This window comes from Chelonoidis abingdonii, chromosome 7, assembly GCF_003597395.2.
Source record: "Chelonoidis abingdonii isolate Lonesome George chromosome 7, CheloAbing_2.0, whole genome shotgun sequence".
NCBI classification, from domain to species: Eukaryota; Metazoa; Chordata; order Testudines; family Testudinidae; genus Chelonoidis; species Chelonoidis abingdonii.
Window position 1 is genome coordinate 89,254,513 of NC_133775.1, and position 27,095 is coordinate 89,281,607.

General features: G+C 40.6%; 1 protein-coding gene across 7 annotated transcripts in view; it reads left to right on the forward strand.

The window, feature by feature from the left end:
- The first annotated feature begins 258 nt into the window (after window positions 1-258).
- CSNK1A1 (casein kinase 1 alpha 1) overlaps window positions 259-27,095 on the forward strand; it is a 49,416-nt gene continuing 22,579 nt past the window's right edge. For 4 of the 7 annotated variants that reach the window (XM_032794407.2, XM_032794410.2, XM_032794406.2 and 1 more), the window contains exons 1-5: window positions 265-819; window positions 1,610-1,716; window positions 18,603-18,729; window positions 20,678-20,776; window positions 23,326-23,409. In XM_032794407.2, the coding sequence (XP_032650298.1) occupies window positions 697-819; window positions 1,610-1,716; window positions 18,603-18,729; window positions 20,678-20,776; window positions 23,326-23,409 (540 nt within the window). In that variant the 5' untranslated portion in view covers window positions 265-696. Of the gene's footprint in view, window positions 820-1,609; window positions 1,717-18,602; window positions 18,730-20,677; window positions 20,777-23,325; window positions 23,410-27,095 lie in introns of all 7 variants that reach the window. The other 3 variants (XM_075068098.1, XM_032794411.2, XM_075068097.1) reach the window with 2 other exon arrangements.

Genomic DNA, 27,095 nt, shown 5'->3' on the forward strand with positions numbered 1-27,095 from the left:
CCCTTTAAGGATGGGGGGGGAACAGGTGAAGGAGGACGGGCGGCCATGCGCTCTTTCTTTTTACCCTTCCCCCTGGATTCCGAATAGGGTTGTGCGCATGTGCACTTACAGAAGCTGACGCTGCGGGAAGAGCCAACCTAGTCATTGACTTTGATTTAACTTCGTCTACGCATGCGCGCTGCCCCAACGTCCTCGCCTGCCCTCTTAGCTTGCACATGCGCGCTTTGTGTCCTGTAGAACATGCACAGTAGCTGCCCCGCCCCGTTCCCAGAGTGCCCTGCGCGGTGAAGAAGCGGAGGCCGCAGAGTGGAGGCATTTTGTGTCCGTGATAGCAGCCGCGCGATATACAAGATGGCGGCGGCTGCTGAGTGAAGAACCAGCGGCGGCGGCCGGGATCCGGCGGTGCCAGCTGCGCTCGGATCCCCAGAGCCTCCCGGTGCCACTCCCGTATCTCTGGAGCGGGCAGAGAGTGTAGTGGCGCCCGGTCGGGGAGTAGGGCAGAGCCGCGGAGGAGGACGCCCGCCGCAGGGGCCCGGCCTAAGCTGAGCGGCGGGGACCAGATTCCTCCTCCGCTGCCGCTTCCCACTCCTCCTCCCGGGCGGCGCAGAGGCCCCCCCCCCCAGGCTCCTTACTTCAGCGTAGGACCCCCACCTCACTTCCCTTCAGCGCCGGGAGGGCCGCGAGCCGCCCCTCACCATGGCGAGCAGCAGCGGCTCCAAGGCCGAGTTCATCGTCGGGGGTAAATACAAGCTGGTGCGGAAGATCGGGTCGGGCTCGTTCGGGGACATCTATCTGGCCATCAACATCACCAACGGGGAGGTAAGGGTGCCACGTAGCCCCGCAGGGAGCCCCGGGACTCATCCCTTCAGGGAGTCCCCGACCGGGGGCACCTACCCAGCGACCCTCATCGAGCCGGGGTCCTGTCAGCACAGGGAGCCCAGGCCCCTGCGGTTGGTTTCACCAAGAGATTGGGCGATCAGCGTACCCGCCGGGGTGGTTAGTCAGCTACCAGAGGGAGGCTGGCCCTTCGCAGGAGAAATTTATCTGGCGATAGTACATCGATTCGTGGGATCTCCAGTTACCCTGGGGATGGGTGGTAGAGTTAGGCACCCCCCCCCTCAAAAAAAGGAGGGGTATGTCCTTTGCCTTCAGCAGCGCAGGGGTTCGTCTTCCCCTCGCCCAGTCATCCATCCCTTTCCACTTTGAGGGAGCACACACTTACCTGGCACTCAGCATATGGGGAGAAACACAGAAGACCCCCCTGCTCTTCGGTTTTCTTCTTTTTTCTCTCTCCATCCCACATTTTTCCGAGCCACGAAGGAACAACTCCCATCTCGATTAGTCATATGGATCTGAAGACTAAACATCTTTAGTCCTATTTCCCTGCCAGGATGGATATTTATGCACAAATCAGCACCGTGTGGATTTTATTTGCAGAGCCTGCTGCTCCTCCATATTGTGGATACTGAGCTAGTGTTGCGAGCTCTAGAAAATTTTCCCATATTCCCAAAATCTACTGTAGCAGAGCTCTGAGTGGGAGTGGAGTGCTGTGTCCTCCTAAACCCCTGTGGTTGGTGGATGCTTTGATCCCTGTTCCCTCTCACTGCAGGAAGTGGCCGTGAAGTTGGAGTCTCAGAAGGCCAGGCATCCCCAGCTGCTGTACGAGAGCAAACTGTACAAGATTCTGCAAGGCGGAGTTGGCATCCCACACATAAGGTAAGAGTCAAACAGGCTGTAGGACATTAGTATGGACTCTTGTCCAGTGTCGTGTGATGGGGCTCCATGGTTAGAAAAGGGTTGAGTGTTTTTACTCGGGATTGATTTAGGAGGTGAAATAGTGTGTATAGGGTAGAATTAGCGGGATCTCTCCAACCCAGTCTTCCCCATTCCCCTTACTGCCCTGTAGATTTTAGCCGTTTATGCAGCAATCCCTGAGGAGGTGGAATTCCTGCAGGATTTGTGTTTAGGCGTGCAGGCTGGCTTCCGGGGAGGCAGCATTGGAAATGGCTGCTCTCTTTTGTTGTGTTTTTGTTCCAACATGTCTTCCTTCTCTGCTCAGAAAATGGCGGATGGAAGTGACTAACCCTTCCCCCATCTTCTGTTGGGACATGGACATGCTCTGGCATGTACCTCTCTTCCTTCCAGCACGTTTGTATGTCCGGAAGGCTCAGGTCTGCAGAGGACCTCCAGGGGGAATGAAATGGCAACCCCCTTCTGTTGCCCACAACAGATGCGTCCCTGAGCCCTGTAGAGATACAGTGCCAAGATTATCCCCGCCCCCCCCTTCCATTCCCTTGTTATGCAGCTTCCTTGTTTCATGTTAGTTATAAAAACTTGTTTTAATACATCAGGGGAGGCTTAGTCAGAACTACTTTTAAATTTTCTTAGTAGTGAAGCAGACTTGAGAATTGGATTATTGTACTAATACTGGTAGGTCAGTCAGGTGAGCAAGAATAAATCAAAAACTGGTGGAGTTCCCCTTACCTCAGTATAGAGATGAGCGGAAATTTAACTGTCTTTATACAACTTTTTATAAGAGTTGTCGCTTTTCAAGAGTCTTCATTAGAAGCTTATCACATTTAAAATTCTGTGAATTGTATTTAACATCTGTTTTGTGGTGAGTGAAGAAAATCAAAGCTGTTGTTGGAGTCAATGGCTACATAAACATAACTTAGTGGTTTGCAAAGGGTAGGGTACTAGCAATAGTTAGGATTGGAAGGATTAGATTTTTATCGGTAAATCTTGATAAACATCTATTTCACCATGTACACACAAACCAATGAAAAAACATTTCCATTAATAATAGAAATTTACAAATAGGCAAAGTGAGAAAAGTGCTGCTTGAGAGCATAGTTTGATTTAAATTTTGAGGTGATGTTTTGTGACAGTTTGTGCTTTAATGATTTTGAAGCTTTAACTTTTTGAATCTCAACAACTGCTATCATTAGATTACTGTTGTCTGATCCCCCCCAAAATTCCCTTCAACTGTCAAAATTTAAATTGATAAATATAGAAAATGTTTAAAAATCAATATTAGCCAAGCTGTAGTACATGCTTTGTACCCCTTCTTTTTCTTGTTTAATGTACATAAAGGATATAACCCCACAGATTTTGTAAGACATTTTGACTAGACTCTGTTATTGTAGGACATGTTATTTTGTAAATCTTATTGAATACTTATTAGTTTAATGCTTTCAAATAAGGACACGTGTGTGCCTCCAGTTAAGAGCAGTAATATCTCCTGCACATATACCATAACTATGTTGCCATAAGCTGTGTTGTCCTATATATTTAAACCTTTTGCAATGCAAAATCAGTATAGCCTTATGGAAGGGTAGAACAAATATAACTGTATGAAGCAAAAAAGCTCTAGCTTTAAGTGTGAAACCCGAGCTGCATATATTATGCAATTTCTGCATCCTTTTCACAGTTTAAAAAATGAATGAAATTGTCTTTTGAAATGCCACTACTGAAATAGTTGCACATTAAAACGATGCTAACTTGGAAAAACTGCCAAAGCGAACAGATATTATTTAATAATTCATGACCAGTCTGAAAAAGCAAGTATTTTTAGGTAAATGTAAATTGTTTTTCACTTAAAGAATAACATACCTATTATTCTACCAACAAGTCCATAACATATATTGTTTCCATGTAGCAAAAGTGAATTACAGTTCAAAGAAATGTCCTCAGGCTTAATAGTAATAAACTTACTTATTACTGTCTTTTCCAAGCTGAGATGCTAAACATCAGCTTAAGTAATATTCTTGTATAAAATGTACCTACTCTTTGAAAATAATAGATTGATATCACTGAAAGAAAAAACTTGTTTTTAGTATCTCTTTTTTGTTTGTGCATTCAACAGTATTTTTATATATCCCATTTCACATTGTGTATTGTCAGCAATTTCCCCTTTATTTTAAATGTTTTTCTCCACACAACAGTAGGGGGACGAACAACTGTTTTAAAGAACAGGAAATGATGGGTAATACCACAAAAAATTGGTTGGGAGATTTGACAACTGATACAGTCTCTGAAACTACTCAGCTCACTCTTTTAAACTGATAAAGAGTTCAGGTTAAGCAATCCCTTAGATAACCCTGACTGACAGTGTCTGGTCAATTTCAATTTCAGATTCTCAGTGCTAGTCCTAACCGTCTGTGTTCTGCAAAATGCTGCCTTTCAGAACATCTGCCCTAACTTGAAATCCTTCCACTGCACTTCTGCTGGGTTTAAATCTTGCGGGTGGGGTGTACTCTACCAAAATTTGAATTGACAGTCTCTAACCACATTTCTACTTTTGGCCAGCATCTTGCTTGATGATATCTGGTGACAGTTGCAGTGGGAAAACCTAAAATAAAGGCTTCTTATTTTGTTTTCTACTTTAACATCAGAGAAGGGCAATAACAATTTGTACAATAAAGTTCTTGTCTACAAATATTAAGCATGATGGAATTTGATTCAGGCCAAATACTTGTGTTGCTGTGAATGAAGATAAATAACCTGACTTACAACATGGACTGTGTCACTAGAGCACCCATCAAGGATACGTACATTGTGCAAAGAATTAATTTGTGACCTTGATCCTGATGATGTCCATACATTGTGCATATTGGTGCTTGATTTATCCAGTATATCTCTTTAGATGCATGTGATCTGGTACTCTTTAACTGCACTGTTGTTGGGGAAATGTTTGGCTTTTATATTTAGCTTAGTTTTCAGTTAAATATTCTGACAGTACCCATGTCAGTACTACGACAGAATATGTGTAATATGAACAGTTCAAATAGAATTGAGTTGTGCTCTGCTGGAGGAGAACATTAAGGAAAATTTAATCCTTTTTTCTTCATAAGTCAGGCAAGCTTTAAAACTGTTATAAAACCTTACAGCTGCACTCTTAAAGTAGTCATAGCAGGAGGTATTGTGATCCAGTGGCTAGGACACTTGACAGGGAATTGAGAGCTCATTCTTGGCTTTGCCACTGGCTTGTTGTATAACCTTGAAAAAGTCACTTTGTCTTTCTGTACTTCAGTTTCTCCATCTGTAAAACTGAGGTAATGCTTTACAAAAGAATTCAAACTCACGTTGGACAAACGGGGGAAAATTTTAGACAACGTGAGCTATGAGAAAACATTGAAAAAAATGGGGATGGTACATCTGGCGAAGAGAAGATTTTGGGGCGGGGTGGGACATAAGTTTTCGGGTATGTAGAAGGTTGTTACAAAGAGGAAGGAGATAAATTGTTCTCCTTACTCACTGAGGACAGGGCAAGAAATGATGAGCTTAAATTGCAGCGAGGGAGATTTAGGTTAGACGTTAGGAAAAGCTACCTAACTGTAAGGGTAGTCAAGCATTGGAACAAATTATGTAGGGAGGTTGTGGTATCTTTGGTAGTTGGAGGCTTTTAAGAACAGATTAGACAAACATGACGGGTGGGCAAACTATAGTCTGGGGGCCACATCTGGGCCTTCAAATGTTTTAATCTAGCTCTTGAGCTCCTGCTGAGGAGCAGGACCCAGGGTTTGCCCCACTCCGCTTGTGCTGTGGCTCCACTCAGCGCGCAGCTCCCAGAAGTAGCAGCATGTTCCCCCTCTGCCCCTTACTCATAGGGGCAGCCAGGGGGTCTGCACGCTGCCTCTGCCCCAAGTGCCGCCCCCACAGTTCCCATTGGTCAGCAATCACAGCCAATGGGAGCTGCAGGGGTGGCTCCTGTGGACAGGCAGTACGCAGAGCTGCCTGTCTGTTCCTCTGAGTAGGAGCCAGAGGGGGGATGTGCTGCTGCTTCCAGGAGCTGCTTGAGGCAAGCACTGTCTGGCGCCTGCACCCCTGACCCACTCCAGGACCGCTATCCCAGCACTGATCCCCCTCCCACCCTCCAAACCCTTCGGTCCCACTGTCCTGCAACCCAGAGCCCACACCGTCAGCTTGAGCCCTCACCCCCTCCCCTGCACCCTAACCCCCTGCTCCAGCCTGGAGCCCCCTCCCACATCCTGAACTCTTCATTTTCGGCCCCACCCCAGGGCCCACACCCCAACACCCAATTTCATGAGCATTCGTGCCCTCCTATACAATTTTCATGCCCAGATGTGGCCCTCGGGCCAAAAAGTTTGCCCACCCTTGGTCTAGATAATACTTGGTCCTGCCTCTTTGTAGGGGACTGGACTTGATAACCTATCGAGGTTCTTTCCAGTCCTATATTTCTATGATTCACTATTCAGACCTGTGTATAAAAACCACTAGATACAGCATAACAAAGGTGTTATCTATACAAGAAATAAAATGGTAAGCCTGAGTTACTAATGTAAAGATTATGCAGGCTGGCTTTTGAAAAACATGTTGAGCCTTCTTAGGCCTGGTCTGCACTAGAAAATTTGGTTGATTTTAAGTGTGTCCATTTGGTTGAAAAATGCACACCCTGGAGTGGCATTGTTAAGCCAACCTATGTGCCTGTGTAGACAGCGATAGGTTGATGGAAAAATTCTTCTGTTCACCTAGCTACCACCTGGGGAAGTAGACTACCTGTGTTGACAGGAGAACCCTTTGTGTTGACAGGAGAACCCTTTCTGTTGCCATAGGTAATGTTATACTGAAGTGATACGCTTAAGTGTAGACATGCTCTACACATATCAAAGCAGTAAACAAGGAAGTGCAATTACTAATACTTTTGCAATAAGAGAGAGTCTTTGTTGAATACTCAACTCTCTTCCCCCTTAGATGTAAGTGAAAAAACACGCTTAGATACATCTAGTCTAGTCATCTTGGTTTTACTGGATCTTCCAGATATGTTGAGATAAATTAGCCAAAAAAAACCCTTAGATGTGTTCATAATGTATAAAGAAGCAAAAGCGCAAAATCCAATTTTAAAATACATTTTTTGAATGTCACCTCAAAGAGCTGAGAGAGCTGACAGTACATGAATCCTCAGCCTTCACTGTAAACAGCACAGGTTGGAGACTTTGCAATCCTTATGTTTAAGATAAAAAATACAAACAGTCAGATTTAGGCAGGAAAGGTTTTGCTTTATGGTGTAAAAGAAATCTTGAAAAAAAGGGCACAGCTATAATTCCGTACTCCCACCATGCAGACCTTTCAGATGATTAAGAATTTGAAAATAGTTCTGAGTACAATGAACTATATGAATGCACTAGTAGTTAAACAATGTGTAATGTGTGTTTTTGACATATACATTTATTGTGCAACATGAATTTCATTTTTGGTTTGACAGAAAACTTGAATCAAGGTTACACTTCTTTAACTGATTTTGTGCCCTAGGGCAGCTCTGATGGACTGAATGAAAAGTCCACATTCTTCTGGCAGATTTATTCTGATGGTTCTAGGGCATTATGTCAGTCCCCTTCTTGTACTGGCAATGCATTTTCATCTCTTACTTTCTTGTTTAATTGATCACATTAATTTGGGGTATTTGAATTTGTACCAGATTCCTTGGTTTTGGCTGGCTGTATATTTGGCTGGTGGCTTGTTCTGAACTTTATTTTTGGTATTAATTTATTGTAACTTAAATGTCTTTCAGGATGCACTCTCTACATATTTTTAAGTAGGTTTTCTTTGGGTAGAGATTTTTCTTGAGGATTAGCTAGCTGTTCAGAAGAATTGCCAGGATCTGGCTGTATTTGGAAAGAGTGATGTATCTGGTCCTTGGTTACAGCTAATCATGTGTAGCATATTAAATGTTGCATTTATTTGGGGGCAGAACTAAGACTGGGGCTACATGAGGACGCCATTGCTCTTGTGTAGACATGGCATAACAACACATACACTGATAGGTGATAATTAATGGCACTAAAAATATACCATTGGTTCTTGAGTTCCAAAGCTCCTGAAAACATATGTATTGTGTATATCATAGCTTTTTTTCCTCCAGGCTTAATGTTCAGATCTGTTGTATATTGTACAGGTGTCGAGGCATGTTTATGCCAATTTTCATATTCCTTATTGCAGGGGGAGTAGAGGGAGAAGGGTGAAGCTTCTTGCAGCTTCCCACCATCATCTTGGGAAGCAAAGTCTAGAAGACTTATTAACCTTATTCTCCTGATATGACCTACAAGGTTTAAAGCAGTTTGCTCTATGTTCTCACTGTAGGAATCTTAATACCCCACTAAGCATATGAAGTTGACTAAAGTGACATTTTAATTTAGTCGTAAGTAGAATCTCACCATTGTATGGAGCTATTCAAATTTAACGTTTAACATGGGTCCTTCCTAACTTCCAAAATAAGTAAAGCCTACTCTAGCATTAAGCATCAGGAGTGCAATATGTGCAGTTAGATGAGTAGTGATGTAAAGGACACTCGAAATTTATTAATTTAAAACCATTCAAATTTATAAATATTATAGCTTACGATAAAGTACCCTTCAAACAGTGTCCTGAAACATCTTAAAATGTTAAAAGGGTCTTTCAGCTTTACTGTTCACTAGTATCTCCAATAATAATGGACTATTCAGGGAAATGGTGAAGCTGAGTTACACAGAGTGCTGCAGGAAGCACAAAGTAAATTGAAAAAATAGGTACTTACTAACAAAATCCTAGGATTAATATTAACAATAGATTAATAATTTTCAGACTTCATTTCAAGTGATGTCCCTTTATGCAGTGTTTTATACAAGTTAAATATTTTAACTGGTGAGATGCATTCTCAGCTTCGAACTGCTTATTCAAGATCATAAGACAGGGCTTGAAAAACAGACCTGCTAGCCAGATACTATTATGAGACATGGAGAGGGCACAACAGTAACTTCCATGGGCAGCGCTCTGGGAAGTTGCCGGAACCAGAGAGGGTCCTGTCAATGGATTGTTTCCTGTTTGTAGGTGTGTGAGACTCCCTTGCCACTTCTTTTCCCAAATCTCTTCTGTTGAATAGGGATAGCCTCAATCTTTTCCAGATCTTCTCCTATACTTGGTTCTGTCTGCCTCTGCTCACAGCTTTATCTAGCGGAAGCAGATACCAAGGTAGCCACCAGTTTTGTCCGTTTCAATATATGTGGCATCCTGTATGGAGTAATTAAACTGTCCAGTTTTTTTTGTTATGCTGCTTGGGAAAGCTGAGCAGCACTAGAGCAATCTAAAGACTTGGGATGAAAGCACTCCATGGGTTCCTCCTTATATTGGAGGATTACCTTGGCAATCAGAAAGGCAGGAAGACTTAATTTCTATAGAAACATATGTGGAAACAATTTACCAGATGTAGATTTTCTGCCTTAAGCAATTAGTAAAATAGTAAGTCAATCACTTAAAAGTGCATATGCAGCATAGAGAGTTCTAATCAATTTAAATGATAAGGCTGCATGCCATTTATGGGAATGAGTTGCACTAGCATACTTCTATATATTAATTTGAAATAATCTGTTTTAGTTGTGCAAACAGTCACAATATTTTATTTATAGTTGGGTGTTCACCCATGAAAGCTTATGCTTCAATATGTTTGTTAGTCTATAAGGTGCCACAGAACTCTTTGCCGCTGTTACAGATCCAGACTAACATGGCTACCCCTCTGATACTTGATTTTATTTATAGTAACTAACTTTTTTATAGCAAGTGTTTAGTTGCCGATTGTTAATTTAGTACTTGGGTGGCCTAATTTATAACTAACGTTAGTTTCCACAGTGAGTGACCTCTGCTAAATATTTCACTTGACTATACCAGTTATCCCATATTATGTTAATTGCATTTGTATTCCTGACTCCTAGTTGGTCTACAATTAATTGTTTTTCCAGCTTTATGGCAGAGAACTTACAAGTCAATATGGAGAAGCTAACACATAAGTAAATTGTAAAATATGTAGGCAATTCAGTCTCAAATCTTATGGTGACAGGCTCTATTACATTATCTCTGCCTCTGGAGGGGTTGAATTAGCAAATGTGAAGAATCTAAACTCTTGGTGCATAGGCATACTAGTTTGCAATGAAATTTTCCTCCATCTTTAATTGTTGAAAGGTGACTGCCATAATGAAACTGTATATTTGAAGCAGAAAGATCTTAAGGAACCAGTTGCTTGGTGCCAGTCAGAATAATTGTAGGCTAGAGCAGTACAGGATATTGGCAAAACATAGGGAACCAAGAAGAATAAATGTGTGTAATGTCTCAGGTAGACATATGAAATCCATATGTGCAAGTTGTGCTGGTGTCAATAAGTTATCACTGATATTTTCAAGTAGTCCATTTTGTTAGATGTAGTCTGAGATAAAATGCATTTCTAGTGGAGTAAACGAGATCTAAAGCTGTAGTGATATGTTTGAACCAATAACAGCTTTGTCTGCATTTCCTCATAGACTTAAATGCACAGGTGTGTTTCCCATGTGTAAGACTGCTACCATGGCTACTTTCTGCTTCAGTTTTATTGTATTTAGTAGCATGAAGTACTTTGTAACTGTCACTAGAGTGCCTTTTATATTGCTTTGAGATTATTCCTTTGAGTCGTTTTTGCCAGTGTTTGAGTTTTACGGTTAGTGACCCAGTTAAGGGTGGATCTGTATGTTTGGGAACTCTTAGATGGGTATTTATCTGAAGATGTTGTGGTGTTTTCTGCTTGCAGTTATGTGACTGCTGTTTATACTTGCCTAATGATTTGGAATTAAGCTCTTAACTGCTATTTTGTGGAACAGTGAAAGTGGTGCAACATAGTCTGAAATCAGGCCTAGAATCTCACTGGCTGTTGGGCTAACATAGAAACAAGTGGTCTCATCTATTTCTGCTCCTACACGTGGCTTTCTTCCTTCTCCTCTGTTAAATACTCTAGTGAGTTCTTCCTCATACAAGATTGAATGTACAGTCTACTTTAGGAAGTAACATTTGATCATAAAGTTACTGTTTTGATAATTGAACAAAATCAGTCTTTTGTTAGTAAACTTGCTATTGTTACAGTCTAGTTTCTCAAGATGTTCTATATATTAATTTGTCACTGGCCATATTAGTGAATACATGTTACAAGAACATCAAGGTTTTGAAACTGAAAAGTTTCAAAATGTATTTTATAGCTATAGCCCTGCCAAATTCTCTAACGTGAAAAACAAATCAGTGACTGTGAAATCTGGTCTTTTGTGTACTTTTACCCTATACTATACAGAATTAACGGGAGAGACCAGCGTTTCTCAAACTCGGGGTCCTGACCCGGAATAGGTGTGTGTGGTGGGGGAGGTTTTGCAAGGTTATTGTAAGGGGGTTGTGGTATTGCCACCCTAACTTCCGTGCTGCCTTCAGAACTGGCTTGCCAGAGAGCAGCAGCTGCTAGTCAAGGGCCCAGCTCCTAAAGGCAGTGCAGAAGTAAGGGTGGCAGTACTGTGACCCCCCTTACAATAACCTTGCAACCCTCCACCCTCATTTTGGGTCAGGACTCCTACAGTTACAACACTGTGATATTTCGGATATTAAATACCTGAAATAATGAAATTTTACAATTTTTAAAATCCCACCACTGTGAATTGGCCAAAATGGACCATGAATTTGGTAGGATCCTAGCTCTAGCCAACTTAAAAGCAGTTGCTGTTTAGAGGATGATGCCTTGGTGGAACTAAGTACAGTAATTGTGCACCTAGCACTGCGGTATCAACACTTTGATTTGCTTTCCGCAAGGTTAGTCATTAAAGAAATAAAAACCATGGGTTTGCTGAGTAAACACTAAGATGAATCATGTGACTTGGCAGAATGCCTGCTTGCCCATCTGGGAGCTGCAAACCAAATCATTTCTCACACCACAGTATCACATGACTTAATTCCCCAGCATAGTGACACAGACATTGAAATGCAGGCGGTTACAAACAAGTTTTCCAACTCTGCCTATGTATATTACACTGCTTTACTGCAGTAAAAATGTGCTAATGTGCATATATGACTGGAAGGTTTGTCTATTTTTCCATGTCTTTGATGCCATGTTAGATTTTTTTAATTTGAAAGTCTATGTCCTTATCTTAATCAATACCTTTAGAATAGTTCATTTTAATTAATGTGAAATTTTTAGCCCATTAGAAAGCAGGGATGCATACAGTTGTAAATCTAATTGCCTACTGCCCCAACTCTGCAGGCCTAAAACTGTGAAGGCTACCTCAATTTCTGATCTCCCAGATTTCTTACCCCTATAAACAAGGAGTACGTTACTAACTTGAGTGTGGCCTATATCTAGACTTGGCAGAATTTGATTTTTTCTTTTTTGATTATTTCAAGTGCTATCAATATCTGTTTTTAAGTGTTTTAGATTTTTATCAATTTAAATTTTCAGTTGTGGGAAACTGTTTGCGGGACCAGACATTGGGGAGGTCAGACAGTAATTGTTTAATGACAGTAGATGTTGATTCAAAAAGTTAAAGCTTTATAACTGTTAAAATGCGAATTGTCAACATCATGTCAAAATATACAATGTAAATATCCTTAAAGCAAACTAAGTTCTCAAGCATCATTTTTCTTTCTTTGCCTGTCTGTAAATTTTGATTATCATTGATGAACATATATTTTCATTAGTTTGTGTGCATACAGTGAAATCGCCATTTATTGACACTGATTAAAAATCTGATCATTCCAAGACTACCTGTAAATCCTTAGCCATGTCCTGAAGTAATGACTGTTCTTATTTCACAATCAAGAAGCATCGAGTTACCTTTTTACGCAATAGTATGTTTGCTTGTAATTTTGCAACCTCTGAGATATGACAAACACCATGGTATGATGAAAAAATTAACATGTTTGTGGATTAATGAGCAAGGATGAGTGAGCATCTGATGTGCCAAAAACCAGAACACGCGCATCAAATTTTTAGGCCACAGAAAAAATAAATATCTTGTGTAAGGCTGAGTAATCTCTATGAGGACGTTATATAATATGAATTTTTACAGGCTAGGGATCTCAAAGGACTTGCGTATGTATATTCCATCTTTCTTATTAGCGTGTGTATAGAGTGAGTGGCTAATAGTATCTTAAAACAATGTATTAACTTCTTGACTTTGTTCATCATAAACTTTTTGACTTGCCTTACTTCAACACATCCAAAATGTGTATTGATGCTTCTTGACAGTAAACCTCAATCTGAGATTTAAACAGTGTAATTTCCTGCATTTCCACATCTAAGGCAAGATCAACAGTTAATCTCCAATAGATATCTGGAGAATTTGTAATCTGAGATGCTCAAATAGCATCTGATATCTGGCTAGATCTTTAAATATCCTTAATTCACCCAAAATATAAAATTAGGAGTATATTGTTTAATTCTGCCAGCTGCTGTGGAGCTGAGCCTTTGAGAGAAATCATGTGTAGAGGAGGGGAGAGTTTGTGGCAGAGGTCCCCTAGTTAAGGGCCTCCTTTTTTTGTAAAAATCTAATTTTCTCATAACACAAATAGTAATGCTGATTTTTAAGTCTGTATAACATTGTCCTTCTACATGCCAGCTAACATTGATTAAATGAATATAGAAGTATAAAGTAAACTAGACTACTTGCCAGATCTTTCTATGTTTATAAGTATAAGTCTACCCTTGAGTTTGCTTGTGAGAGCCAAGTTTCTGCATTCCTTACTATTAGTTTCCAATAGTAGCAGCTACCAAACAAACCTTGAATGGACAAGATGTTAGCCTAACTTCTTAATCCAGGTTTTCCTGGAAACATTACAGGAAAATGAAGTCGTTGATTTGCAGTGTTTAGCAAAGCAAACACTGAACATTCCAGATCTCCTTTACCAAACCTTTCAAATTAACTGGTTATGGGAATAGACAGGAATTATTTCTGACATGTAACAATTTAAGAAATTAAATTGGTGGTGAAATACTACTGCAACAACTTACCAAAAGGAATTTATGTTGGAAAATGCTGAACTAGCTTTGCTTTAGGCCATGGAGACTAAATATTACAAGCATGATAAGCACTCTTGATAAATACTGAAATCCTTTATTTTAGAATTGGTTATGAGGACAGGGATTTTTCTGTATTTTAAAAAATCCCCAAACATAGTCCACCCAAAACATAGTTTGTTTTGGTGTGAGGGAGAATACATTGAGATGTTCGCAAAAATCTAAAAATAGACTGTTCTTTAGTCTGAGTGAATGATGTTCCTAGTCCACTCCTTGATAATGGTCTAGTTAAAAACAAAAAACTGTCTCTTGTTAGAAAAAATCCTACCCTTTCAACAATTCATACACCTCACTGAGAGAGATGTGCACAGTTTGGTTGGGATCAGTTAGCTTTTTTTTGATAGCAGAAATAAAGCATGTTGCTTCCTTGCTCCGTATAATCTTTAATTTAACTTTGTGAAACATGTTTTGGCAGAAGTGAGGTGGAACTATCGTAGTGAATTGTCTATTTGTTCATAGAATGTATGGGGGTTGGATGAAGGGATTGAAATGCTTTTCAAAGCAAGTAGGAAACAACTTCTCTGGAAGGTCTACCCAGACACTTGATCCCTCTAAATGTACACCCCAAAACACACTGACCTCTTATTTCTTATGTTGAATTAAACAGCTTTTTTATTTCTTAACTAGTTGATCAGCTCCATCGTTAATGTGCTCATTTCCTGTGTTAAGTTTTAAATCATAGAAATTTCGAGTTGGAAGGGATCTCGAGAGGTCATCTAATACAGCCCTCCTGTGCTGAGTCAGGGCCAAAAACACCTATATAGGGGGTTCTCAACCTTTTTATAAATCTGGTCCCATGTTAACATTGTTTTTCCTGGACTCCTACTCCCTAAAATTGTTTTTGAATGAGTAACATTGCATCCTGGTGCTTGCCCTTGTACCCCTTACATTTATTATAATTACTGAACATTAGATTTGTCACGCCCCCAAAAGTTAGACCCCCTCCCTAGGTCGAGATGATCTGTCCTAGACCACCCCAACACATTTGTCTAACCTGTGCTTAAAAACCTACAGTGAGGAGATTTGTTTAGAAACACTTGGATTACAGGATGGTTCGTATGTTTTCAGTATGCTTCGCTGCTATTTGACATAAAAGGAATGTGGACTCTGAAATCCTGGGTTCTGTTCCAGGTTCTGAAGGCAGTATTCTCAAGTGGCTTCAGATCCTTCTGCCTTGACTTCTCCTGCCTTTCTGTGTTTAGTCTCTGCCCCCTTAGCTCCTCATCCTTCTGCATTCCAGTCAAATTGTTCCTCCTTCCTAGGTGCCAGCAGGGGGTGTATGGGAAACTCAGTTCCCAATGCATGTTGTGACAGTGACTCTTGCCAGGTGGAAGGAGCAATAGCAGGAAAGTCTACTCTACCTCTGGAGCATGCCCATTAGAGATAGAATCTTTGGAGAATGTAGCTGCCAAACTAGGTGCTGAGACTTTCAGAAACTTGTAACTTGGCCAAATTTCAGTTGCTTATAACTTTACCAAAATTTAACTGTTTGGATTGAAAATGGTCTTACAATGGACAGTGGTGGGTAACTGTCTATTTTAGACTGTGCAGGGAGCAATATCTATGATGCAAACAAAATATAGTACTTTTTGAAAGAGAAACTGGAACCTAAAGCTTTCAGGGGGGCCAGGACCAAAGCCAGAGCCCTACTGCTCTTGGGGTGGGGGAGGGGTCAAAGCCTAATTGCTTCGGCCCCAGGCAGGGAGTGTGTAACCTGAGGCTTCCTCCCCACACGCAGGGCTGGAGTCCAGCCCTGGTCCCCAGCAAGAATAACATCAGTCCTTGGTAACCCCATTAAAACGGTGCCTTGACCCACTTTGGGGTCCTGACCCACAGTTTGAGAACTGCTACTCTAGACTAAAGAGCCTCATACATTTTCTCCCTGTGTGTGTACTTTAAGAATGTGATCAATTTTTCTTTTAACCTTCTGCTCCATAAACTATAAATTAAACTCCCAATCTCACTGTAAGGCATGTTTTTCTGACATTGAATCATTGTTGTGGCTCCTGCCTAAGTCCTTTCAAAATATTGACACCTGCCTGGTGGGGGTCTCATCAATGCCACATACAGTTGGGATATTGCCTCCTTTATCCTCGTATTCATATTGGCCCTCTTCAGCTGTAGCATCACACTGGTAGCCTGTGTTCAGTTGGTTACCTACCACAACCCCTAAAGTCCTCTTCAGACTCTTCTTTCCAGGATATAACCCCCTCCCTGTCAGTGTGGACTATTCTTTGTTCCTAGATGTAGGACAGTCCATTTAACTGTACTGAAACTCATGACCTGGATTGATGGAGTCAGTAGTGTTGAGGACAGAGCAATCTGCGATACCTTACTTTCCTAGAGTCCTCTCCTTAAGTAGATATTTGCTACAGGAGTTACACAGACATATGGTAGCTGAGACTTAAGTAAGAACTTGATATAGTCTTCTGTTCACCTACCTTTATTTTTGGGATATTTATTGGTAGTGCTATGGCAAGGGCCATATTAGTCAGATCCCAGAAAAGTTAATCTTATTTTCTTCTATGTGATTGAAGTCTCCAGTGTCTGACTCTATGTCCGTTGAAAGACCTATATACAGAGTTACAGTAGTGAACTCTGAAGGTCACAAAAGTATGATTACTGTGACTAGGTCCATCTTTGATAAGATGAGGTGCAGCCTCTGGCTAGTTAGATGGCAGAGGGTTTTTGTCATGACCATTTTGTCAAGCAGTAATGAGCAAGGAGGAAATAAGTGTTGTAAATGACTGAATCCTGAGAAGAACCTTTCAAAGCATGTCCTTTTCCTGACTTTCATCCAACCAATTATCTTGATTAGGCATTATTTGGACAGGTGCTATTTGAACTGGAGAGAAAACAGTGGTGGTTCCTTCTTGCCTCTCTTCCCCACAAAAAGATGTTAAACCTAATGGGAGGAAAGTATTAAGCTTTGTGGGACTTCACAGTTGAGCACTCTCAATGTAGATGAGCCCACTGCCATACTGAGCATTCTGAAGGGAAGAACTGGAGTTACTTTGAAGTGCTCCCATCAACCCCTATTACTGGGTAGGCAACCTATGAGCGCGAAGGCAGCATGTGAGCTGATTTTCAGTGTCACTCTCACTGCCCGGGTCCTGGCCACCAGTCTGGGGGGCTCTGCATTTTAATTTAATTTTAAATGAAGCCTCTTAAACATTTTAAAAATCTTATTTACTTTACGTACAACAATAGTTTAGTTTATATATTATAGACTTATAGAAAGAGACCTTCTAAAAATGTATTACTGGCACGCAAAACCTTAAATTAGAGTGAATAAATGAAGACTAGGCACACCACTTCTGAAAGGTTGCCTATCCTGGGCCCTATTACATCTGGTAGGATAATAGTATGCATTGGTATGAAATACCACAGACACGTTAGTAGGAATACTGTGGATGGGAAGAGATCTTCCCTCATTGCTGAAAGAATAGATATGCTTTTTGTAGGTCGTTCCTTCCTATTTCTGTCTGCCTTTGCTCAGAATTGTGAGATTAAACACTCTGGTGGCTTGCAAGATCTGCCTGGTCCAGAGTAGTGTAATTTAGATTGTATTTTAACAGTGCCTTTAGATTTCCGCCTTTGGAATTTTAAACTTCTTCTGCTTTTAGTAAAATCTTAGTTTTGCTTTAAGTATACCAAGGATCTCTCACTAGATTTTTCCATCAGCCTCTTCTGCTAGACCAGAATGTATCTACTGGGTGCTCAAGTGCTAGAGAGATGGATGCCAATAAAAACCGGATGAATGTGTAGTGAGGGAATGTCTAACTCCCTCGCCCTGTTGTGATTTAGTGAAAAAAATAGTCATAGCGTGAAAAAAACTGTACAGCTCTCTTTTATATGGGAATATTCTCTGGGGTGAAACTGGAAACTACAGGAAGCAACACCAAAAATGAGGTGATACCTTTGAAAGGTGCCAGTCCAAACATGGTTTGAACCTTACTGTTCATATAGCTGCCTCTGCTTTGCTCTGTCATTTTAATTTGGTACACTGGTATTTTTCAAATGTTCTTCTGTCAGAAAGTGGCAGTCATCTAGTTGAAGACTGAGAGGGATGTGAGAGTTGCAGGTGGAAACTGACACTCCTTTGTTTGAAGTGAAAATTGAAGGCGCACCTTCTTACTAAAATACAAACAAAACCTTTTTGCTCAATGTCCTATGAAAGTTCAGTGACTTTCCAGAAAGTGGGGTGACTCAGTAAGTTGCTACAGAGCTTTTTGTTGCTGCTTGCTTTAGAAAAAGGTATTCTATTTAATAATAAAAAATTAAACTGTATCCAGCTTGTAAAGGCCAGCTGCCAGTGGGTCGTTTTTAATCAGTGCTTTTGGTGGTTAATAAGAGGATGGGAGTTAACGTAGTTAAAGGCCAGCATTATGTACTGCTTTCTGGAAATCAGTGGCAGGAAGAACAAAATGGAGCTGATCCAATTAAGACCTAAACAAAATGAATATTATAAAAGAAATGCATTGTTGCCACTAATATACATCAAAGCAAATTACTGTCACAAAAATACTCCATGTCTAACAGTAGCCAGGGCTTGCTTATAAATACTGAACACTTTGTAAAACAGTCTACTTAACTGGATTTGTGCATCAGCAATCTCAGTTGTTGTTTTGAAGTGGGAAAATGTATTACTTGGAATCTTCTAGGATATATTAACTGGCTACCTAATTGTTAATACTACAGATTGTTAGTTTATCTTAAAGAGAATGACAGCTTAGACATCTCTGCTTCATTACAGGTGGTATGGTCAAGAGAAAGATTATAATGTTCTAGTTATGGATCTTCTGGGACCCAGCCTTGAAGACCTCTTCAACTTCTGTTCCCGCAGGTTCACAATGAAAACAGTACTTATGTTAGCAGACCAGGTATGTGAAACTTAACTTTGCATTGTAAGGAAAATGAAGCAAATAGTACTCCTTTTAGGTATGTCAGAATGTGTGCAACTCAGCACTCCAAATACTCAAGTGACTAATTGACCCACATACAAGCAAAAAATACGAACAGTGGCAGTTTCATGGTATAGTAGAGCATAAGATTAGCATTGTAGAGAGCTAATAATGCAACCCAAATATTAGTATTCTACCCATGCTAGTGTTAACACTTTTTAAAATCATGCTCTTAATTTTATTTTGCTTACATCACAGTTCTCAAGTATTGGTAATGGTAAAAAGCAATCCTCAAAATTTTGGGTTAATTTGATTAAATGAAACACTATAATAGGCTTCAGCCAAGCATATTGTTGGCAGGCTGTATATAGACTTTTTTGCTGCTGCACGTCAGTGTGTATCTGCTGCATCCTTGCTATCCTGACTTCTAGTCTTCTCAAATTGAGTGGTTTTGGGATGTCTGCTTTCCATTAGGAGAAAGCATGGGGATGCCAAACTCCTATCTCATAATTCAAATCTCTAGAGTTTGAGGTTACATACTTAGTGCTGAGTACCTTAGAAATGCTGTATCTTGTCTTGCCTCTCTATTTAGGCGTGAAATATTCTATCATAGACTCTAGGGCTTGGTCTACACTTAAAAGTTAGAACTACCTAGCTAAGTCACTCAGGGCCATGAAAAATTTCATGCCATGAGTACCATGGTTAGATGGACCTAAATATAGGTGAGTTTAAAACTTGTATTGAAAATTATCCAAGATTATCAACTGATGTTAGTACCAACTGTCACTTTGCCAAGTGTCATGAAATCCTAGGCTGTCAGCCAAGGAAGCTTAGAGCATTTCTGAGTGGAAATAGGTGTCAACTGTCCTTGTTCTCAGCTGCTTTTAGTTACTGATGCTCACGTCAGAGGGAGAACCACTCTCTTGGCTGCTGTGGTGGTAACGTCTTTAAATGTTGTGAAAGGAAAGGTTTTGATTCTTCAAGAGTAACCTATATCTATGGGACAATAGGAATGTCTTTAAACGCCCCACTGGATAGGATGTAGAACTCTAGTACAGTAAATTTAAAGATGGGCACTGGGGCATATTCCACTGGGATTGTTACTAGCTTAGAGAGATGCTACAGTATTGACACCTGTAGTTCACTGTGGCCCGGTCTACGCTTAAAATTTAGATCAACATAGCTATCGCACTTGAGGGTGGGGGGGGGAGTGAAAAAATCCACACGCCTGAGCACCATAGCTGTGCCAGCCTAACCTTCTAGGGTAGGTGCAGCCAGGTTGATGGAAGAACACTTCATTGACTTAGCTGCCATTGCTTGGGAGGTGGTCCTACAACAACAGGAAAAATACCTTCCATCACTGTATGGGGTTATACCAGCATAGTGATGGTGTTGTAGCTATACTACAATAATCCCCGTGATGTAGACCTCACCTAACTCTGTAGTAGTATTGTCCAGCAAATTAAGATAATCAGAATAGCTAAAAGGCACATGTGAAGTAACAAACTGTTAATGAGTTAGTTCCTAGTTAAACAACATCAGGAAAAGATTTCTAAAACAGTCCTGTAGTAAACAAAGTAACTTCTGTTAGATTGCTTGGGTTTCTTAAATTCGTGGATAAATCAATTGTGAATACCACTTGTGCTATTTATAGTGAAACAGTTGGATACTTTTACATTGAAGACCTGTAGGATTGGTCAAGTGATGGCAGACCAGTGATTATCTTCATCAAACTATTTGTCGCTTCACTTGACAAATCTATTTTGTGAGTACATGTTAAAATGTACTTGGCGAAATACGCAATTTATAACTCATTCATTATGAAGGAAAATGAACGAAAACATTGGACTTTTTTTCTGTCATCTTTGATCTTTATAGCTTTCTCTTTCTAATGTTAAATTCTGATTATTTTTTCTTGTATTTACAGATGATCAGTAGAATTGAATATGTGCACACAAAGAATTTTATACACAGAGACATTAAACCAGATAACTTCCTAATGGGTATCGGGCGTCACTGTAATAAGGTTAGTCTAATGCTCTCTGCATGAAAGAACAAGGAGGGTAATGCCTCTAAGAATGGTTCTGATAAACATTTAGATTTTGAAAAAATCTAAATAGCTTGAGTTAACTGTTTGTCATTGCTGAAATGGATATGCTAAAGAGACTAAATCAGTTTAATTCTTTGATGCCAGGTGGTGGGATACATGTATTGCTAAATGCAGTGCCATGAACATTTGGGCCTTTGATCCACCTCACAAGGAGGATTTTAATGACAGATTGTTTTTAAACATAAAAATCTGAAGTGTAAACTAATTTAATTGATTACCTAAGCGTGCTCTGTCCAACTATGGTGTTTCATTATTCAAAGTTAGTGCATATCAGAATAGCTTAATTTTTTTTCCTTAATGTTAAAATCAAATCTTAACTCTTGACTCCAGGACTGATTTCTTGTTGCAAAATGTATTCACACCAGCTTAGGAGCTCCTGACTACCTGTCACCAAGGTGTTAAAAATTTGCAATGATTGGTAATGAAACCTTCAATCTTCAGGATTATGCATACCAAAATAACCGTCAGCCTATAGATGGTAGCATTGTTGACTTATACTACCGGGTATATTTGTAACTGAATTTCTGAAAACCTGCCAAGTTGGAGGAGTACTAAAATGTAGATTAGCTGGATGCTTGAAGATCACACATCAAAACTGATCTTACTGAATCTTAAATATTTTAAGTTAAATTGGGGGACTTCTAGTTGCTAACTTTAAACTTATGGGTAGGGGCGGGGGATGGGGCTTAACTTAGCCAGAGATGCATGCTTCCAGTTGGAAACTTTGCATAGAGAAATACTGTTTTCAATGACTAGTTCTGTTGAGTGAAATGTTTAATTCTCAATTGTTATGTTGAACTCGGGCAGACAGGCAGCATTGGCAATGCAGTAAGCATGCTATTTAATAGAAATTTTTAACTTCAGGACAAACGTACATAATTAAGCTTTTTATTGGAAGCAAGATTCCCACTTATGTTCTTTACATGCTATCTGAGGATGGTTTACTATCTTCCGGCACTATTAACTATAAAATGTTTACCTTGGTTTGCCTGTATGAATGCCAACTTGAAGCCATTAACATTAGAAACAAAACTGGTTGCTAACATGAGAAACATCAGAGTTCTATGTGAAGGGGTGCAGTGCACAATGAACATTTAGATTGAACTGTTTTTGTTGGAAAATCTTTTGTAACAGTCAAATTGAAAGGTAAAGTCTTCATGTAATCCTGTTGCTGTTAAACCTTGCTCATTCCCAAGTTTCATACTTTTACTCTATAGAGCTCTATTTTTCTCTGCTATAAAGCAGTCAGGTTCTTTAATTTTCTGACAAGACCTGGCAATATAATTAGAAAAAATTAAAATAATTTGTTTTAATTTTTTTTACTAGTTTGTCTCTGATTTCCAACTTCTTTCGTTTTTGGCCGTTTTCCCACACTTTTGCACAGTCATGCTGGGTTGGCATTGTAGCTCCTTGTTCTACCTTGATATGGAATAATGGCCTAGAAAATACTGCTGTGCTCATTTTATTAGATAAGCATGTTAGTCACGTCAGCTGAGCGGAAAACCTAAATTGCCTGCAGACCATGAATTTTTAGTCAATGCCACTTGCTATCTGTGTTAGGGAGCCACACAATGAAATGGTGGTAAACACTCTTGTTGCGGGCATCAGTTTTATTAAATACCAAGTTTTAACAGCTTAGATAGTCCTTAATGTAAGAATGTAAAATTGTTGCTTTACCTAAGCAGAATTGAAAAGGGACATTTTGGTTCAGTTTTGGACTAATGGCTGCTCCATTTTAGAAACCTTTGCTTCCAGATATAATACACTGTGGTGTTCCTTTTCTTTGTAGCTAAGTGCAGCTACGTATTGAATAGTTTTGTACTTGAGGACATGCCAGTCACAAAAAGACTAGGGTGCCATGGTAATCTTGTTCCAGTAGCTTTCTGTCAATTATAAACAATATATTTTTTAAAAATGTAGTCACAATTTCAATTTAAGTGATCAATTTTTAAATTATTCTCAATTTGATATTTGGGGGTAACTTTGTTCCTACCTTAAAAGGTGAACTTTCAGCTCTGCTAGAAATAAGCCCTGCATGCTTATGAAAGTAAACTTTAAGGTGACTAAATGCCTTCTACCTCTTCCTTACTGAAGATTTACTTTTTCTGAATGTCTTTTGGGGAAGGGCAGTTTGTGGTACCAAAGAATGCTTTTGTAAGCAAAGCTTCAATTTCCTTTTTTGATAGAGCCAAATGTCACCATTGCTATCCCTGTTTAAGGCAGTGCCATTATGGAGTGGCTCGTATTCAAAATTTATCTTGCCACATCTTTCAAAATTCTCTCTTAAAAAAAAAAAAACAAAAAAAAAAACCTCTTTTGGAAAACTACAGTGCTTGGTGGAAGAAGGATGGCATTTGGCTACCCTGTTCTTTCTCTAACGCCTCGGTGTTGCCTGTCTGCGCCGGCCATTGTTGCAATGTAAGCAATACTGTTTGATGCACTGCCACCCTCTATTGTTTGTTCAGTGTTTAGAATCTCCAGTGGGGAAGAGGAAAAGAAGCATGACTGTTAGTACTTCTCAGGACCCATCTTTCTCAGGATTAAACCAGGTCTGAAACTGTCTCCTATTCCAACCTCAACCCCAAATTCATGTGCTTTATTTTTTTTTTTTGTTTTGTTTTGTTTCTGGAGAATGTAGACCTTGCAAAAGCACCTCTTATGTTGGCATTATTCAGACATACTTGGCAAACATGTAACATTTCTAAGATGTTTTCGTGGCGCTTGTCTAAACTGTAAAGTGTTTTCTGTAAACTTAAATGTGAAATGGGTTATATATACATGCCTTGTATTCAAATGCAGAAATTGGTTTTAGTTTGGTGTATAAAACTTTAGTGCAATTCGTTGCATGTCTTGACGTGGATAGGTTACCCCTTCAAACTGGTAGCAGTGTAGCAGCAGGACTTGCTCATAGGGCTGTACGTATGCGCACTAGCAGGGTTCGTGTTGTATATCTGAATGTGTTCAGAGACGGGGAATCCTGTTGACCACCTCAGTCAGTCTCCCTTCCCATGCAGTTTTTGCTTGGTTAATCCATTTCAAATGATGATGTGAGGGTACTCATGACTTAAGACTATGTGCTCATAAAATGAGGGTGTCCTGATAAACCTGTCTCTTGGATAATCCCATGTTGCCAGTTGCTTTCAAATCTTAAGTGTAGGGTTCCTTGCTGCTAGGAGGGAGGAACGTAATTGGAAAGGGAAGGCAAGTCTTGTGCCTATTTCTAACCATGCAGTTGAAACTAAATGGAAATTAACCAGTAAGCATCTTATCTGTTGGTGAGGTGTACTATTCTGGTATGTAGCTTGCAGAAGCAGCAGTCTTCGCTGCTTGTACTACAGAACAACGACCTGTGCTGCACCTGACTGACAAAATCATTAGGAATCTAGTTCTGAAAACATTTGTCAAGGCAGTCTTTATTTTACATCTGCTCTGCCCTACCCTTATACCTCAAATTAAATTAAGGTGCTATTGAACTTGTTTCTGTGATGGCTTTTCTGTTAGTGCTGACTGGCGTCTGATGAAAGAGTCTGTCCGTGTTAAAATTGGGTCAGAGAGTGTTCTGAAGAGATCCCAGCCTTCTACATTGAGAGATACTACTTTACTCCATTGAACCCTTAGTTGTCTAGAAGGGAGGTGGCTGAACTTGCTGTCCTGCTCCTGGAGACTAGGTTAAGTCCCTGAGGGGAAAAAAGTTTCAGTGAAATGCAACAGATTCCAGTTCTTGATCAGTGTAAAAATCACTGGATTAGGCCATTTTTAAATAATTGATATCTGTACATTTGAAAAAAGCTGTTGTTCCCTACTCATAACCAGCCCAATATGCATTTAAGCAAGTCTGTAAGAGTTGTAGCATGAAGCATGGAGTATGACAAAATTCCTGCAACTAAGCTTTTTTTTTTTCTTTTCTTTAAAAAGAGGCAGCAGCAGGTAGGCTTTAAAATGCCATGTGGAACAAACCTCCAGGAAAAAATACAGAATTTGCCTAAAGAACTATAAAGACTGCTGGTGTGTATGTAGTCATATGTTTTATTTTGATCAATATCATGAGGCTGGGTTTCTTCCTGCACTTATGATTAATGGCAGACCCCAAGGATTACAAAAGTGCCTGCTGTCAAGACTTTGAAGTATTTAAAGTACTTTGTAAATTCCTTGTGTAGTTTATATGTTCTGATTAAGTGAATCTGTGTAGTCATTGAGTAAGGTGGCTTTCCTTTGAGGCATAAAATACTTATATTTGTTATTACTGGAAGGGGGCACGCTAACAAACAGCTTTTGTGATCAAAGCATCATATTGGTGGGGGTCGTGATCACAAAGCTTTAAACTTTGAACAGTGGATGGGAGTCGTCTTTCTGTGTGGAGGTCGGCTATAAATTTACATCAGCACTTAGTTTTTCCTATGTCAAAGGTAGGTAGCACTTGTAGCATGCTAATACAAGTGTAACCTTACAGCTTCTACTTTAGGACTTAAATTGTCCCAGCAGTTCTAAGGATTTGATGTTTCTGCTCAACCTGTGAGGTGTTGTCTCTGCCAGTTGTGTTGTGTGGCTAAGAATGGATATCTTTCTGACTGCTTTTTGAGACTGGCAGTGGCTTCATCTGGTGGAACAACCACCAATGGAAGAAATTTCAGTAAGGCAAAGCTTTCCCTTAAGAGAAGAGGAAGAAGAAAATCTCATGCAAATTTGTGTGAAAGCAGGTTCTTAAGATCATGGTCTTAAATATAAAACACATATGGCAAAATGTCCCCAAGTTCTTCAGCATCAAACATTGCCCCATATCTCAGCCACTGTGACACCTGTCTTCAGGCTGCTAATGAGTACAGTAATTCCTTGCTTAACGTCCTCTCGCCTAACATTGTTTCGATCTTAGGTCCCTGCTCAGTTACAGACATGCTCCATTAAAAGTTGTGCAGTGTTTTGCCAAAACATCGTTTGGCTGCCTGCTTTGTCCACAGCTGGCAGCTCCCTATCTGCTCCCCTATGCCCCCGCCCCCAGCGCCTCCTGCCCTCCAGCAGACCTCATGGATTAGCGCCTTCCCCCCTGCTCCCCCCATGGCAATCAGTTGGCTTGCAGTGTTCAGGAGAGAGGGGAGGAGCGAGGACTCAGCGTACAGACTCCTCCTGCCTCCTGAACCCTGCAAACCAGCTGATTGCTGCAGCCGGGAAGGGGGTGGGGATCCTTGGCGATGAGTCCTCGCTCCTCCCCTCTCCCTCCTGCCCCTGAAGTTGCAAGCCAGCTGATTGCGGCAGGGAGGGGGAAGGAGTGAGGACACGGAGCACCCCTCCCTTGCCTCCTGCCGGTGGCAATCAGCTGGCTTGAGGTGTTCAGGAAGGAGGGGGAGCCTGTGCGCCATGACCTTGCTCCTCCTCTCCCTCCCTCCTGAACGCGTGGGCAGGAGGCAGGGGAGGAGGGGGGAGGAGCGAGAATGCCACATGCGGAGTTAAGGAGTGGGGAAGAAGAGATGGGTTAAGGGTGGGAGTTTGGGGGAAGGAGTGGCGTGAGAGGGCCAAGGGTTGAGCCTCTGGTGCTTGCAGAGTAGGGGAAGCTGCCGCTGCGCAACGTGCTTCTCCTCGCCTACAGCACCTTCAGCCTCCTTGCCTGCCTCATTTTCTCCAGTGCTAGTGGGCTGTGCCTGTGTGGGGAAGGCGGGGGCACCTCCCAACTATAGTACTGTACTGTATGGCAAAAAAATTTTCCCCTGGAACCTAACCCACCCCAACCCCCAATGTTTACATCCATTCTTATGGGGAAATTGGACTAGCTTAACATGGTTTCACTTAATGTCCCATTTTTCAGGAACATAACTACAACGTTAAGTGAGGAGTTACTGTACTCTGAATTTGGTTGCTCTCCAGAAGCAACTATAGTTAACAAGTCTGCACCAGTCAGCTACCCTAGAGTGAAGCTTCCTTGCACAGTAGAAATGTTGATTTAATTTGTGTTACCACCTAGATGTACCAGAGGCAGCCCCCTCTCTTTATACTGTGGTAAAACTATCCCTTTGGTCTCTCTTTTTTTTTTTTTTTTTTCTTTCCTCCTCTTCCTACTTGTTGAGTGAATTTTAGAACCACATCCTCTGTCTGAGTTGCCTGGAATAATCTTTTGAATTTTAGACCCTGAGTGTGGTTCTCCTGCAAATTATTTAAGAGTCGCAAAAGCACCTTTAATAATCTGACACTCAGCCACTTCAATCCCTTGTCATATATATGAACTGAGACCCCAACCTTCTGTTGG